The sequence below is a fragment of the Megascapheus bottae genome, chromosome 4 (assembly GCF_031878675.1).
Source record: "Megascapheus bottae isolate mThoBot1 chromosome 4, mThoBot2.hap1, whole genome shotgun sequence".
NCBI lineage: Eukaryota > Metazoa > Chordata > Mammalia > Rodentia > Geomyidae > Megascapheus > Megascapheus bottae.
The window spans coordinates 65,337,821-65,355,030 of record NC_143512.1 but is presented as its reverse complement, the minus strand read 5'-3'; the positions used below and the strand labels follow the sequence as shown (position 1 = coordinate 65,355,030).

The 17,210-nt window shown below is 38.5% G+C and overlaps 2 protein-coding genes across 2 annotated transcripts in view; both read left to right on the top strand.

Annotated features, from left to right (window-relative positions):
- Positions 1-17,210, top strand: part of Spef2 (sperm flagellar and cilia associated 2) — a 148,734-nt gene that overhangs the window by 106,705 nt on the left and 24,819 nt on the right. Inside the window, exons 26-29 of the mRNA XM_090332052.1 lie at positions 175-328; positions 1,147-1,278; positions 3,545-3,683; positions 6,875-7,104. Of these exons, the coding sequence (XP_090188178.1) occupies positions 175-328; positions 1,147-1,278; positions 3,545-3,683; positions 6,875-7,104 (655 nt within the window). The remainder of the gene's footprint in view (positions 1-174; positions 329-1,146; positions 1,279-3,544; positions 3,684-6,874; positions 7,105-17,210) is intronic.
- On the top strand, positions 12,723-15,704 carry LOC150064585 (zinc finger protein 862-like). The gene is made up of 5 exons (XM_090331958.1): positions 12,723-13,904; positions 14,036-14,253; positions 14,421-14,629; positions 14,720-14,843; positions 14,942-15,704. Exons 1-5 carry the CDS (start codon positions 12,723-12,725, stop codon positions 15,294-15,296), a joined length of 2,088 nt encoding a protein of 695 aa, XP_090188084.1. The 3' UTR covers positions 15,297-15,704.

Below are 17,210 nucleotides of genomic sequence, written 5' to 3'. Positions count from 1 at the left end.
CAGAGTCTTGGGAGCAGTGACAGAGCTGCTAAAATATGGGGACATGTGCTTTGGAATAATTGAATATAAGGGCATGGGGTTTATGGAAAAAGGTTACAAAGGGAAGCTGGTGATCAGTAAATCCAAATGGCTATCATTTTTCCCTAAACATGCAGATTGTTTTGACCCAATTAGGTAGCTGCTGAAATTCATCAGAGGCTCATGGAAGAAGAAAGCTTAAATCAACCATCAGAGTCAAAAGAAAAGTCTCCTCAGACAGATGCAAGTAAAAAAGGCAAAAAGGAAAAGGAAACACCAAAGAAGAAAAAGGAAGAAAAGAAAGGAAAAGGTATTCATAGTTTTAGGGCTCAGACTCCTCGGCTCTTCAATCCCTTCTTGATAGCAAACGAATCTTCAGCCAGTAGAATTGTCCTCTGAGCCACTTAAGGGGCTTAGGTTGGGAAGGAATATTACTTAACCTTAGAGAAATCTACCACAAATAGTGTCTCTCTATGATGTCTTCACCTACACAGTTCTAAGTTCATATAAAGCAATAAAGGAAATGGAAGCACATGTACAAAGTCAGACCCCTAATGGATCATGTTTATGACCTGAAACCTATGACAGGTGCCAAGAACACAACTGTGAGTTACAAAAACAAAGCCCTGCCCTACTATAAATAGTCTTAACAGCAGAGACAGACATTGGCCAATCATTTCTAACTAATCATTTTACATTTTTATTAGCATATGATAGTTTCATTGAGGTGTTTTCATACATGCATACATCTTCTCTATCGCTCCCCTCACTTCACTCCTTCTGAAAACAATTTCAAGTGACATTGGAAGATATTACTGGCCACACACATCTTGCCTTCCTACAATGCTATAGCAATGTGTCTTTATATGAAACCAGCACAGCTTGCATATGGAGAATTCGCAGGAAGGCACTCATACAGGCAAGCCCTAGTTTTCTCCATCCTAAGTCACTAGAAGTTCATGACAGAATTTTTCATTAGTACTCATTTCGTTACCCCAGGCACGTGCGCCCCCCCTCCTCTCTCTCTCTCTCTCTCTCTCTCTCTCTCTCTCTCTCTCTCTCTCTCTCTCTCTCTCTCTCTCTCTCTCTTATTGCTAATTGACTGGGCACACATCATTGTCTTTTCAGGTAAATCAGAGCTTGCCTCAGACTCCTCCCCTGTAGTATCAGCAACCCTTGAAGTAAACATCGAAACTCAAAAAAGAAATGAGTTGAAGGTGAAAATAAAGGAAGAGCATCTTGCTGCCCTGCAATTTGAAGGTAACAGTGGGAACCAAGGCTGTTAGTGCTGTTCAGTGCCAAATAGGCCCAAAGCCAAATATCCCATGACCAGCTCATCCTCGCCTCACATATGGTGTCTTATTTTCCCATGGAACCTCAGACCCATAGAACTGGGAAGGAGTTAGAAGAGTCCTGCCCAAAGGCTAGCAGGGCCGGGAGTTTGGCCTAATGGTTAAAGTGCTTGCCTAGCATGCACGAAGACCTGGGTTCGATTCCTCAGTGCCACATATATAGAAAAGGCTGGAAGTGGTGCTGAGGCTCAAGTGGTAGAGCTCTAGTCTTAAGAAAGTCCAAGGACAGTGCTCAGGCCCTGAGCTCAAGCCCAGGACTGGCAAAAAAAAAGTCTCCAAAGGCTAACAGGCCTAGAGCAGACTGAGGAAGATCCTCCCTTGTAGCTCTTATTTTCTTTAGACAGCTATGAGCATTCTTGTTGTCTTACAAGGCAATTCAGGATTTAATTTAAAATAGCAGAACACTGAGTAGAAACAATCGATGAGATAACACCAGGATAATATCCCAAATGACAAAAGCTTATAAATTGCAGCTTTGGGTCAGTTGGGACATTTTACTCAGGGAGCATGAACTTTTATTAACGATTCTTTCTAGTTCTATTTCTCTCTTTTTATCTTTTCTCCTTCCCCTCTCCCTCATCTGTATCCTACTATGACCTGCTCCTATAACCAGTAAAACTCAGAAGCCCCAGGCCTGAGGCAAATGAAGGACAGCTGCTTCTTCCCTCATGCCTGTCCTCACATCTGTTTCCAGTGGTTTCAGTTGACTTTTTGTAGTTCAGCCAGTTCATGAAACCTATTGTAGTGAAATTCATTCACATGAAAAAAAAAAGTTATTTGGGCTTTAATTTTGTTTGTTTTATATTTGCACTTTTTTTGCAGATGCCCCAAGCAACCACAAGGGGACTTAACCTAGAGTAGAAACCCATCTAGAAGAAGAGAAATGCAAACAGTCACTTACTGTATACTTTATATTGGAAATAGCCATATGGTACATTAGATACAAGTGATAGTAAAGAAAGATACAGGATGCTGGTCAATTGGTGGCTCACACCTACACTCTGTATACTCAGGAGATATGGAAGATAGAAGCTGGAAGCCAGCCAAAGCAGAAAAGATGGCAAAATCCATATTCAAAATAAACAGCAAAATGCTAGGCTGGAGGCATGGCTCAAGCAGTAAAGATACAGCTAATCAGACAAACCTAGTAACCCAAGAGCCCTGAGTTCAAATCCCAATATCAGCAAAATGAAAAATAAATTAGAAAAGGAACTGATATGTGAGTTATACTGGAAAAATGGAAGAATATGGAGTCTTTCCAGGAGACAATTTGGGGTAGAAATTCAGAGGAGTCATTTGCCAGGGCAGAGAGGCTTAAGGAACATATTTAGAGGTCTGTGATGAGTAGTTCAGATAGGTGGGGCATATTATAGAAAGGGAAGCCAAACCATGGATGATTTAATAGGGGCAGATGTTGGCCACTAAGCTAATAAAGAAATTGTGATTAAGAGACACAGATTCCTCAGATTCCTCTAGAGAATGGTGTGTGGATTTGAAGTTGAGAAATGGGGAATACGTCAGTAGAAGCAAGGTTGTAGCTATTCCAAAAGTAAGAGAAAATTAGTATTCAGACCTGGCCGGTGACAATGGAAAGAGAAATAATAAAGAACAGAAAGATTTGAGGAGATAAAGTCCCCAATGAAGTCCCCTAGTTCCTGCAATTAACTAGGAGTAAAAGTAAACTCAGAGACAAATAAATTTTACCCTCATTTTCAGTGTTGAGAAACACGATAACATTGCTGCCCCTAAAACTTTAAAGGATGGAGAGAGTAAGCAAAAGATTCTGTGCCCCTAATTTTGAAACTCGGAGATGTTTTTGTCATTTTATTTATTAAAAAGCATACTGTTAGAAAGTATAACAGATATAAAACTCAAGTGTAGTTCTGGATTGATTTCTCAAATGACTCTTACAAATTGCATTTGGCTTCTCAATAAGATGCATGTGACCTTGCCTACACTGATATATATTAACTGTGCAGCTGGAGTTTCAAAAACCAAATAATAAGTATAAAAATGAATTTTAGATAATATACTTTGGTTATATTTTCCTCTTTTCAAATAGTCTCCTTTCTACTAGCATATCTTTAAAAAAATAGATATCAGATTTGAGCTAAACATGCAATCTTTCTGAGTCTAGCTTATTTCACTAATGGCCTATTTCTCTTTTAATATAGAGATAGCCACACAGTTTCGACTAGAAATGATAAAGACAAAAGCATTAACTGTCCTTGAAGATTTAGTTACAAAGGTGGTGGATGTCTATAAATTCATGGAAAAATGGCTTGGGGAGAGGTACTTGAATGAAATGGCCAGGTAAAGTAGTACATTTTAAAAATACACTGTTAATCCTCAGTGCCAAAGGTGATAATGGATTTTTTAAGTGTTCGCAATTTTAAATTACCTTTATAAATGCAAATTTTGGCCGTTAGGAAATCACTCTTAAAAAGGCAGAGGCCAGCTTTACTATTGCATTTGTGTTGCCTCTTTTCACATAGCAATTCATGTATGAAAAAGTAGCTGGGCACCAGTAGCTCATGTCTATGTTCTTAGCTAGTCAGGAGGCTGAGATTTAAAAATTGTGGTTCAAAACAGTCCTACACAGGAATGTCTGTGAGATTCTATCTCAATTAAACCACCAAAACCCCAGAAGTGGAGCTGTGGCTCAAGTTATAGAGTACTAGCCTTGAGCAAAAGAAGCTCAGAGATACCACCCATGGCCTGAGTTCAAGCCTCAGGACCAGCACAATAAATAAATAAATAAATAAATAAATAAATAAATAAATAAATAAATAAATAAATGTATGTCCACTGTAGAATCCAGTTTTGTATTTTATTTGAGTTTAGTTTTCATAAAGCTCAATGGGAGTTTGGCCTAGTGGTAGAGTGCTTGTCTAGCATGCAGAAGACCCAGGTTCGATTCCTCGGTACCACATACATAGAAAAAAGCCAGAAGAGGTTCTGTGCCTCAAGTGGTAAAGCTCTAACTTTGAGAAAGCCTAAGTACAGTGCTCAGGCTCTGAGCTCAAGCCCAGGACTGGCAAAACAATACAAAACAAAACAAAACTCAATGGGAGCCTTTGTTCACAAGGTAGGATATAATATTCTATATTTTTTTCAAATATAAAATGCTTCTCGTCTTTCTAATATAAACCTTGTTGGAGTTGATTAGTGTGAGATAAAGAAGTTAATCACTGAAATGTTTTACTCATTGGACTGATTCCTTGTTAAGCTTAAGATTCCATTCTCCTTTTCTGTTGAAAGTGAAGGAATTTCCAGATTCTGCTTACTATTAAGGGTCAGAATTTCATCTTCATGGGCTGGGAGTTTGGCCTAGTGGTTAAAGTGCTTGCCTAGCATGCATGAAGACCCAGGTTCGATTCCTCGATACCACATACATAGAAAAAAGCCGGAAGTGGTGCTGAGGCTCAAGTGGTAGAGCTCTAGTCTTGAGAAAGTCCAAGAACAGTGCTCAGGCCCTGAGCTCAAGCCCAAGACTGGCAAAAAAAAAAGAATTTCATCTTCATGCCTCTCCCTTGTAAAGGCATGATGAGCAAGCTCAAGAGGAGAGAATCTGGATGCTTGATTGTCCAGGAGGTCAGGCTTTTTTTCTAGGGTCCACAAATTAGTAGCATTGTTGGTTATTTTGGACCTTACCAGCTTCTTCTCTAAAAGGCTACAGCCCAGTCAGTATATTTCAAAGATTTCTTCTTAAGCTCTATTCTATAACGCACTACGGTTTGCAATAAACATTTACTGAACATTTAGCAATTACATATAAATAGGATTCAAATAGCAAGTATTCTCAGAAGCAGTAATTACCATCTTAAAAAATACAAAACAGTTTTTATGGGTTTTTTCCCCAGATCGTGTCTCATAATGAAAGTTATACTACAAAATCTTCAGCCTAGTTTTTTCATTGTTTCCAAAAAAAAGAGTGATGAAGATTCTAACACATTGCAGTAGTAATACTTAATGTCATCATGTTACTAACCAGCCTAAATCCCTTACCATCAGCCTCAGAGCAGTAATTATCAGTACTGTTCTATGCTAGCTACTCACAAATGAAACTGTTTTATCTTCATTTGAAGGATTCATAGTTTCTGTCCACGTGGTTATTAAATGTAAATGTTTTTAGACGATATACCTGTATTTCTTTTTTTTTTTTTTTTTTGCCAGTCCTGGGCTTGGGCTCAGGGCCTGAGCACTGTCCTTGGACTTTCTCAAGGCTTAGCACTCTACCACTTGAGCCTCAGCACCACTTCCAGCGTTTTTCAATGTATGTGGTACCGAGGAATTGAACCTGGGTCTTTGTGCATGCTAGGCAAGCACTCTACCACTAGGCCAAACTCCCGGCCCCCCTGTATTTCTTTTGTCTATATCTCTGTCTCCTGAATTATGTTGTGGCTGAAAGAAATGATGAAGTTAAAATCTACCAATGTTATAGTGTTATAATGGAGAGAGCTAACAGAGACAGAAAATATACAGAGACAGAAAGTAGAAAGACACAGACACAGAGAGAGAGAGAAAGAAAAGTCTCCCTTTGAGCTCCCAATCTATTTTCCTGGCATTTTTTCCTACCCACCAGGTGGTGCACACTTATCTTTCATTATAAAATATAAGCACCATCCATATTTCAGTATAGTAGTATAATTTTTATTCAGGTATAGGCCTCTAGGATCTCTCAAATGATCTTTAGTCAGATCACAAATCTCAGCACTTTTGAATTCCTTTACCTATGTGGTTTCACTACATCATTGGCTTTACTGAAAGAAGCAAGGAATTCAGAGAAACTAGGTGACTGAACACACATTAGATGAGAACCAGGACCTAATGCTCTTTTCCTGGCACTGTAGTGGTCTCTAACAGTTGATGCTGATAGGTACATTACATAGACAGGAATTGATATCCTTCATGAACAGAGAAATGCCCATTTGAATGGAGAGACTGCTACTAAATGTGTCTTAAGTAACATCATCAACATAAAGTTACAGAAAAGTGATTTTTCTGCAAGGTACTGACAGTTCATGCCTGAAATCCAGCTACTCTAGAGGCTTTTATCTGAGAGATGAAGTTCGAGGAGAGCTAAGGCAGGCAGGTCCTTGAGACGTCTACCTATAATTAAAATGAGCCCCAGTTCCAGATTTTACTGTATTGGTCTAACAGTCAAATTGAGAATGAAATCTAAATTTTCATAAAATCTCATTTAGATAATAAAAAGTGTTCCACTACTAATAGTACTCATATCAAATAGAGTCTTTTTGTTCAATTTTATAATAATGTGAAACTATTAGCTATGTAATAAGCATATGATATGTTTTTAATTAGCATTTAACACTGACTTTATGCCAAATAGATCTGAAGAGAAATTTACATTGCTAAATATACAGATTGAATTGTGTAACTTAGCTATGTATAGTGTTCATGTCCTGTGTATGTTTTATAAGCAAACATCATTAATCTAACAGCACTTTTAACAGAGATAACTTTATTCATTTGACTTTCAGTGTAGAAAAATTAACTGAAGTCGCTCGCTATTACATTGAAACATCCACAAAAATTCAGAATGAGCTTTATTTAAGCCAAGAAGTCTTCTTCATTAATGGCGATATCAAAGTCTTCCCTGACCCTCCACCACCAACACGTCCACCACCTGTAGAAAAGGAAGAAAATGGCACCTTGACCATTGAGCAGCTTGACAATCTTCGAGACCAGTTCTTTGATTTGTCACCTAAAGGTAGGAAAATGATTGTCATTGGAAAACCCCTGGAAAGTTTATGAGTAACCAGGATAGGCCTCACTTGGCCACAAGTAACACAAACTCTATGGGAGAATAAGGAAATGCAAAGCCCTCAAACTGTCCCTGTCAATTAAAGGTAAAGATCAATTAAACAGTCAGCAGAAGCACCAGAGTGACTCACACTTGAGGAATGTGTCAGTCCTCACTCCTGATAATTCTTCCCTACTGTCCTCTTCCTCCATTTCTGGAAAGAATATATACATACACATATGTACATATGTGTATGTATATATATGTACATACTGTATATCATATATTATATATAATATGTGCATCCATTATATGCACAGATGTGTACATTAAGACAAAATGCATATTCTTTTCCCTCCATGCATCATAGACCAAAATAATGTAGTTACAAAATTTTTCCTTATGAGTTAATTTGGGTATGTGTGTGCAGGTACATATTGTTTTATGCGCTGTGTATTCATGTATGTGCATGCTGTTTCATGCACAAAAAATTCAACTCCTTCATTATTCTATCATCATGGCTTTGTGGTTCTTGTATAGTAAACCTGAAATGTTTTCTAAAAATTGGAATTCCTCAACGAATTACACCAATTTAGATCAATCATGTAGCATTATCATCTCTACTCTTTAGGAATGAGTACTGAAGTATTTGAGCAATTTATCTATAGTTACATACCATCCAGAGTTCTACTTGTTGAAAATTCACATACATATACATTAAACTACAATGCAGCTCACAGACAAGTTCATCTTATGTCCCAATACATTCTACTTATTGATAAGCCATATTTTTCATAACTTCAGTATTAACATGATTTCATTTTTAAGAAATTACCAGTATTTCCAGAAGTCTATACCAATTACCATTGGTTCAGAAAAACATTGTTTACCTGAGTCTATAGGAGCCCAAAGATGGCAAAAAGCCCATCTGTGTTTCTGCATGAGCCAAGCACTGACAATCAGCTTATTGAATTGGCTTGAGCAGGCTTTACATCTCCAAGATATGAAAGCACATAGTACAGCAATGGATAAACTCTGACTCTAGTTAGCAATATTTGGGCAAGAAGGAAATATGACCATCGACAGTAACAAAATCTTGCATTTCAAAAGCAGCCCATGAAATCTCATCAGCTCCCTGCCAGACTGAAGCTGTTATTCATGTGAGCTCTCACAATGCCTTCTTACAATGTATTTCTTTCAGGAAATTTCCTATACCCTTCATTTTTTTCCATACTGGTATTTACATGTCAAATAAGATATGTGTAAAAAAATTCTAAATGCAAAATGTGATTTGATTTAGTACTATATTGTGATGACTGGAAGGAAATCAACTAGGACACAAAATTAAAAGCATTTGGGAGCATTTGAGTAGGTCAAAGTGGATGCTGAAAATTATCAGTCACTCATAATCCTTCTTAGAAGGCTGCCTAGCATAGATCGAGCCATGCATAATACATTCTTGGACTCAAACTCAAATCCATAGCTTGCAGTTGAACTAAAAGTCTAAAATTAACAAATTTCCGTCAAACTTGACACCTTTTGAATAAAAAAAAGATGTCAGTATATATCATTTATCTATTTTCAAACAGACTAGAAATATTTACAGACCATAGTAGAAAGAAGAAAGAAGAAAGGTGATAGGGAAGGAAACAAGTATTTTCCACCCCCTTAAACCAAAGCAAAAAAAGAACTTTTTTTTTTTGCCAGTCCTGGGCTTGGGTTCAGGGCCAGAGCACTGTGCTTGGGTTTTCTCAAGGCTAGAGCTCTACCACCTGAGCCACAGCACCACTTCTGGCTTTTTTCTATGCATGTGGTACTGAGGAATCGAACCTAGGTCTTCGTGCATGCCAGGCAAGCACTCTACCACTTGGCCAATCTCCTTGCCCCAAAAGAGAACAATTTTTTCGTAAGACACTTAGAGTATAATTTGCATAGGCAAATAAAAAAAGTATAAACAATCTGGGATTGATCTAGGATAGAATATGCACTTTCTCAGGGACTCATAATGTGAAGCAGTGAATGTTGTTGATCAGGAAAAAATTGCACGTTTAATTATACTGTATAAAATACATTGATGTACAGAGAGTTACAGTTACATACATATAGTAGTGAATCCATTTCTTACAGAACATAGTTACTCCTCTAGACATCACCTTGACAAAAAATTAAATTTAAAAAATTAAATAAAATATGTTTAAAGAAATGGTAACCTCTGATTGCAATCTCATTAGTGATGAGCATCAGGATATAACAGAGCTAGTGCTTAAGGAGCTATCTGCCTATTATTGGTTAACCAATTTGAGGTATGTTTTCAGTTAAAATGGAATGCCAACTAGGTGCCAGTGGCTCATGCCTATAATCCTAGCTACTCAGGAGGCTGAGATCATGGTTCAAAGTAAGCCTGAGTACAAAAGTCTGTGAGGCTCTTGCCTCCAAGTAAGCATGAAAACAAAACAGAAGTGGCACTGTGTCTCAAGTGGTAGAACGATAGCCTTCAGCTGGAGAGCTCAGGGACAGCACCCAGGACCAGAGTTCAAACCACACAACAGACCAAAAAAAAACAAAAAAGAAAAGAAAAGAAAATGGAATGCCCTTGTACAACTATTTGAAAATAATAAAAAAAGAAGTCTTCATAAAATCCCTTATTAAAAATAATGCAAAATCGAATCACTTATTGTAATGTTGAAGTTTACAATTCCTTTCCTTATTAAATCTTCCTTGTTGATGATTCTGAATCTTCTTTGGTAAAAGTACTGATTATACATAAAATACTGTTAGTTGTTGTGAATGACTGATTCATGTAAAATGCGATTCGTCCAGTGATCATGCTTGCATTTTTGCTGCCACTGGGCAAAGATCTGTCCATACACTGGAATTATAATGGACAGACAATAGGTCTGAGAATCATTCTTTCCATTGACCATCTAGGAATCATCCCATGGGCACTCTCCCAAAACAATAGCCAATTTTGACAAGACCACCATGTGTCAGGCCCTGTGCTAGCATTTTCTGTGTAGTAATTCTTAGCATGTCATCCTAATGGGATGTCTTGAGTCATATCACTCTTTCTTTTTTTTTCTTTTCTGAAATGCTTTATTTGGCATGGATAATAACACATACAGATAGGAAAAATAATTCTTCCAATAACAATATTGATCACAGAAATATATTATTATATAATATTAATTTATATCACTCTTTCTTAAATCTACCAATTGTTACATGATTGTCATGAGACTCAGAGCAACTTATTGAATATCTCACTTCTTCCTCTGCAAAATGATGGTAATAATACTTACATAATCACTATAATGATTTAAGGAAATTGTATATTTAAAGTCCTTAGAAAGGGTGTAAAACAAAAAAAATCTAGTAACATTAATCTTTCTTAAGTTGTAGCTCAGTCCCATAAATCCTTGATATTAAGTAAGTCAGTCCTCTGAAGGGAATTTTATAAAGTATTTCAGTTTTTAATGTTTCTTATGCATTGGGAATAAAAAGGAAGCTGTGTGAGAAATACCTAAAAATCCACTGAAAAATTGATTATTTTGTAGCAAATCTTGGAAAACAACAACAAAGAAAACCTCATGCTATATAAGCTACTGTCATATGATATAATTTTGCTAATGTCCTATTAGTGCCTAATATTTGAATTACACAATATTAAGACTTTTACTGCTATCTCAAATGTTCTGACCTGGTAGGTACCTAGCACTATTCTAGAAGGATCTACCAGAGAGAGAGAGAGAGAGAGAGAGAGAGAGAGAGAGAGAGAGAGAGAGAGAGAGAGAGAGAGAGAGAGAGAGAGAGAGGGAGGGAGGGAGGGAGGGAGGGAGGGGGAGGGAGGGAGAGGGAGGGAGGGAGGGAGGGAGGGGGAGGGAGGGAGAGGGAGGGAGAGAGAGGGAGGGAGAGAGGGAGGGAGAGAGGGAGGGAGAGAGGGAGAGAGAGAGAGAGGAGGATAGTAGTGTGGAGCTCTGGGGACTGTGAGCATCCAAAACAAAAACACTCATCTTGTATGCTGCAGTAAAATCTGCTAGGAACATCTTGTCTCCAACTATCAAATGGCAAGTACATTGGAAAGACAGCCTTGCTCCAGGAGAAGCAAATTGTGGTCTATTGAAACTGGAACATTTTAACAGTGTTCCCTTGCCCCCATTTAAAATGAGAACTTCTTTTCCTTGTTAGTTCATTGGTACTCTGTGTAATACCTATAGAGGCTTAGTTCGTCTCTATTTTGGCATCTATTGAGTGGAAAGAGCACTAGCAAATCCTCCACTCTCACTCTTTCAGAAGACAAAATATTTGGTCGGTGACATCTTGGTAAAGAACTCTCCTTTGAAATCCCTCTTGGTTTCTCCTGGATGTACTGACTGGGTGCAGTGATAGCATGCACAGTCAGAATGCTAGGCTGCAGTAGTTAACCTGGATCGTTCAGCCTCTAGGATCTTACTAGAGTTCCAGGGAAGAATTGGTCCTCACCACATCTGTGGGGCTGCACGGGTTCAGAGCACAGAAGGCTTTTCAGACTGATGCTTCCAAGAAAGCAAGCCAAAGAAAGGGATTGCAGGAAAAAGAGGAATCAGAACATAGAAACTGTGAGGCACCTTGAGAGGCCTGCAAAGGCATTTAAAGCTGACGGAAGCAGAATGGTTCTGAAAGGGTAGAAATTATGTCTGAGAGAGCATCAGGCATCTTGTTTTCCAACAAAGACTTGAGTGACTGGGAGGCAGGAAGGAGCACAGACACTTGGGTTGTCATCTTAAAGAGGTAATTAGAAAGTTCCATGAATTTTTTATGATTTTACAACTATCCTGCTATAATTTTTAAACATGTTTTGATCCACAAATTACTTAAATTTATCTGACATGTTTGTAAATCCAAAAGTCCAGAAAGCCTACTTGAAAAGTGAATGTTGCAGAGACAGAAATATTATTAATAGGACTATCTTCCTGTGTGGTAATACCTAGGAGTCCCAGCAAAGGGGGAGTAGAATGCCCCTTACATATGTCCTGTGCTTCTCTTAATGGTGAGCTCATTTCTCAAGATCAGATTCAGATCACAGGGCAGAGAAGGAAAAGTCCAAGATTATGCACAGATCAGTATTCTTTCCTTCTCATCCTAAGAGAAAAAAAATCATTATCCAAAGTGGTACTTCTCTTTCACAAGAGAAATGAGTGAGCGTAGCTCACCTTCCACAACATTGACGCACATAGACGTGTGGGAATCCCACCCGCTTTCCTCATGATCAGTGCCAACACTCTCTGAGTGCTAATTTGTCAGCCACAAAATCGTGTTAATGATAATTGGTGTATTTCCCTAACAAGTGGGGATAAAATGGTTGCTAAGAACTGAATGATAAACTAGCTAAGGTACTTGCTACATTAATAAACATTAAAAAAACAAATAAAATGCTTATAATGTTTAAATATTTATAAATGAAAATGTAAAATAAACATATGAAATTATTAGACATTTGATTTCATTTTCCAGGAATAATGACTGTTCTTGGGACAGGCTGGTGGGAAGGGGAGTCCAGAGATTGAACACAACTGAGGGTAGACATTGCGGTTGTTGTGAAAATAACAATGTGGAGTTGTTTTAAAGGCAGGGATCCTTCAGATGGTATGATTCGAATCACTCCAAAGCAGAAACAGCCACGAAAACTTGACTCCTACCTTCCAAACAGAAACAACCAATTCCTGAAAATTTGGCTTAAAAAATACCCTTGGCTTGTGTACGATGAGTTATTAAATCTGATGTTCTGCGTCCTGTGTCGGAAGCATGGAGTGAAGTCGGGGGGAAGTCAAGAGAGCTTTTGCTATGGAAGCGACAACTTTAGGGCGGAATTCCTCAATGCACATCACCGCAGTGAGGCACATGCCAAGGCTTCATTAATGGAAGCAACAAGTGGCTCCCCGGGGAGCAGAGCTAGCACCGACCTGATGGTGAGGACCATGAGCCAAATCACCCTGGGCAGAGTGGAGAACTTGTTCAGATCCTGCCACGCCCTCGCCAAGACTGGCCGTCCCCTCAGAGATTTCATTTGGCTGTGCAAGTTGGATGATATGAAGGGTGTCGATATCGGCCTCGTTTTCAGAACTAACAAGTCAGCGAGGACCTTTACCTACTTTATTGCTGAGGTAGAACGGAGAAACCTAAGACAAAAGCTAGAGAATAGTAAATTTTTTTCAGTCATCAGTGATGGGTTCATCGACAGTTTCATTGAGGAAGCCAGACTTGTATACGTGCAGTTTGCACATGCAGGGAAGGTGCATTGTCAAATTGTTGGGGTGCATATTGTAAAGGAAAAGGGCCCACTGGCAATAAAAGCTGCCATTGAGAAAACTCTAGAGATAAATCTTCAAGTTACACTGTCCAGCCAAGATTGGGCAAAGAAATTAGTTGGGTTTGGAAGTGATGATGCCCCTGAAAAAGAGGGAGGGAGGGAAGTGGCCTTACTTTTGAAAGAAATCCAACCTTGTGTCCAGACTGTATCTTGCTTCGCACATCAACTTGAACTATCTTACAAGGCAGTGTTCCAGAAAATTCCTCTCTACAATGCTCTCCAAGAACTCCTTCACAGCATTTACCATTTCTATCAGAATTCTACTCTTCATAAGAGTGCTCTGATAACAGCCTTCAAAGGTCTTCGCCTTCGACCCGTGATGCCTTCTCAAATCGGAGGCCGACGATGGCTTTACACACTGCAGGGAGCCCTCCAGAACTTTCTCAAGGGATATCCAGCAATTGTCCAGCAACTCCAGTCAGTAAGTAATTCTTTCCTTCACATCATACTTCCCCCAAGCCCAGGACAACACAAACTACTTTTTCATGTTTTTGCATTTCTCAGAAGGTGTTTTGAGAAGGATAAACACGTTATTACTCATCTGTGTTTCAGGCAGATGAAGGCAGGTGGGACGCCAAAGAACAGAAAATCAAAGAGCTGCTTGATATCCTTCTCCAAAGGGACACCATCAAGTTTGCCCATTTCTTAGTGGATGTCATTAATGTCCTTACCATTCTGTCCCGGGTCAGTCAGAACAGAAATTCCTCAGTTGCTGACATATTTGCCACTTTGGAGTCAACACTGAAAATGCTGCAGATTTATCAATCAAGGTGAGAGGTTGGGGGATAGTCTAGGCACCTGTCACTCAGTTATAAATGAGTTATACATTTTCTATGTAATTCTTTAACTAATCTCTCTCCCTTCCCCCCCCCCCACATATCCCTCCCCCACACTCCTTTTTTCTCCTTGCTCTTCCTCCTCCCACACCTCCTCCCAGACCAGGGCCAAAAGAACGTAGAGTAGATTCAATCATACACTTTCACAGACACTGTCTCAGAGGAAAAGAAAACATATCTGACGTGAGAAACGTGGTTTTAACACATCTTATCAGGAGGCTTCGAGGCTGTTTCAGAGATGCCAGCCTAGATGTGGTGAGAGCAACCACGATTGGAAGTTTTAAGTTGTGGCCCACAAAGATAAATCAAGGTAACCTACTTGCACTAACTCTGAAGTTCTTGTTCTTTGATTGGGTGAGATTCGTGCATATGCGTGACTCCTATGTCTGTGTTATTGCAGAGTTCGGGGAGAAGGAGGTCTCCATACTTATTACACATTATGAGCCAGTATTAGAAGCTGCCAGTGTAAAAATTGATGAAGTGGACACTGAATGGAGCATGTTGAAATTAGAAATTTATGCCAAGTAAATACAAAAGCAATAAAAAATACTGGTTTATATTTATAAACATTCGGCAAATATTAAGACACTCAATCTTGAACATTTTTCTTCCTCCCTCCTAGATTTCAGAACATTCGAAAACTGACCTGGGATTTTGTGAATTCCATTTACTCACAAAAGTATCCAAATATCCTGATGCTGGTTGACTTAGTGTTGGCCCTTCCTGCAAGTTCAGCCGAAGCAGAGCGTGGGTTTAGTCAGATGAAACGCACCAAGTCACATATGCATGCGAAAATCCGGGCCGAGAGCCTGACAGATATCCTCGTCATTCAGTTGAATTCTCCAGACATTAATCATTTTGACCCTAGGAAAGCTATCCATTTATGGAACACAAGAACACCATCTTCCACTAGTGATACGGGACCCAGTTCAGATTGCTCATCAAACTCAGAAAGCCCAGATGAAAGCGACGAGTGATGTAACCAATGTGAATTTATTTGCATCGTTGCAAAACCCAAAGAAAATATGAAGATTTTCAAAAATTTGAAATTAAGAAGTAAAACAGTGATCAATCTTCACTCTAGGCACAAAAAAATCTTTTGGCATCTCCTAAGCAAACAAAGCAGAACTCTAGATTGGTTTATTTCCTATAACTTTCTGGCTGCACCTCTGTGTTTATGTGTAATTTTGAGTTAGTTGATTTGCTTACTTCTAAGCCATAATGTTATTACAGAATCATTTTCCTGAATACTTTTCATATGTGTGAAGAGACTGACTATGACCTTAGCTCTCATAGGCTTTGGATATACTTTTATTTTTATTTTTTATTTTGCCAGTCCTGGGCTTGGTCTCAGGGCCTGAGCACTGTCCTTGGACTTTTCTTAAGTCTAGAGCTCTACCACTTGAGCCTCAGCACCACTTCCGGCTTTTTGCTATGTATATGGTACCGAGGAATCGAACCCAGGTCTTCGTGCATGCTAGACAAGCACTCTACCACTGGGCCAAACTCCCGGCCCCTGGATATACATTTTTGATATATACAATTTACTACTTTTCCCTAACTGTAACTGGCAGTTATATCAGTAAAATTCAGATCAAATTGAAAACCATTAGAATGTTTACATTATGAATAGAATTTCTAAGTGAAACTATGACTGTATCAGATATGAAAATCATATAAACACCTGCTTCCATTGCTGGAACAACAGAGTCAAATATTAAAATCACATTGAGAATTTTTAAGTGCTCTGGTTCTCTTTATACCAGTTCATGATTTTATCTTGCGGACAAGATGGGTTTCTTGGGGCCAGGAGCTAGTGGTAAAGTGCTTGACAAGCCTAGACAAAGACCTGTTGTGTTTGATTCCTCAGTACCACATACACAGAAAAAGCCAGAAGTGGTGCTGTGGCTCAAATGGGCAGAGCACTCTCCTTGAGCAAAAAGGCACTGTCCAGTGCCCAAACCCTGAGTTCAAGCCTCAGGACTGGCAAAAACAAACAAACAAACAACAACAAAAAACCTTACCTGCAGGTTAGTTGGCATTATAAAGTTTCAAATACTGAAAAATTTCTACCCAGCAAAATACTCTCATCACTACAAAATTGGATACTGAGGAGTGATTACAAGTGATTTTCAAAAAATGTATTTCTGAACAAACTTCTAGATAGACAATGACATGAAAGTAATAAAGGTCACACTCTTGCTACCCATAATATTACCTTCCCAAACTTCAAATATAGTTTCTTTGAACCACCGACATAAGGGAGTTAGTGCCTTGTCCTAGAGTTTAGAGGAAATGAATTCATATGAAACTTTGGGATGCAACATCTGTGATTGTTTTTATTTCTAAACAATGATGAATAACTAAACTTCAGACCTGAAAGATACCTGGACACATGTTAAAATTCTCTGTGGGCTCTTAAAGTTACTTCTCTGGGTTCGCTATGTTTGACAGCCTCTTTTAAGAAAAAAATAAATTTATTCTGTATCCTGTCTTTTTAGTGCATGAACATACAAATCAAGATGAGAAATGAACAAAGTAGACAATGACTTAGTCAGGTTAATGTAGAATAATGTATAAGAAAAAAGTACTGGAAAGCAGAGTTGTAGTTTATAAAGCCTTAGAGCTATAGAGCCAATTAAATGAATTACTTTGTCACTTTCAATCTAGTGATTTTAAAAATACAAATCTCTCTATGTTTACAAAGACAAATAAATATAATATGAGCTTACGGAGTAAATAAAAATAAATGTGCTCCTTGGTTGTATTAGTGATCTGTATGGCTGTGAAACATCTGTTTCTTATATGTACCAAAAGAGTTCATTGTTTTGTGCCTCGCTATATCTATGAAAGACTTTTAAACAATGTTTTTTTTCAAGTTATCCTGTTCT

Bases quoted from the DNA above. Each gene is read 5' to 3' on its own strand.
- LOC150064585 (XM_090331958.1), top strand. From the start codon at position 12,723: ATGTGGAGTTGTTTTAAAGGCAGGGATCCTTCAGATGGTATGATTCGA. The intron at 13,905-14,035 runs GTAAGTAATTCT...TCTGTGTTTCAG, and splicing joins TTGTCCAGCAACTCCAGTCA to GCAGATGAAGGCAGGTGGGA. The intron at 14,254-14,420 runs GTGAGAGGTTGG...ACCTCCTCCCAG, and splicing joins CTGCAGATTTATCAATCAAG to ACCAGGGCCAAAAGAACGTA.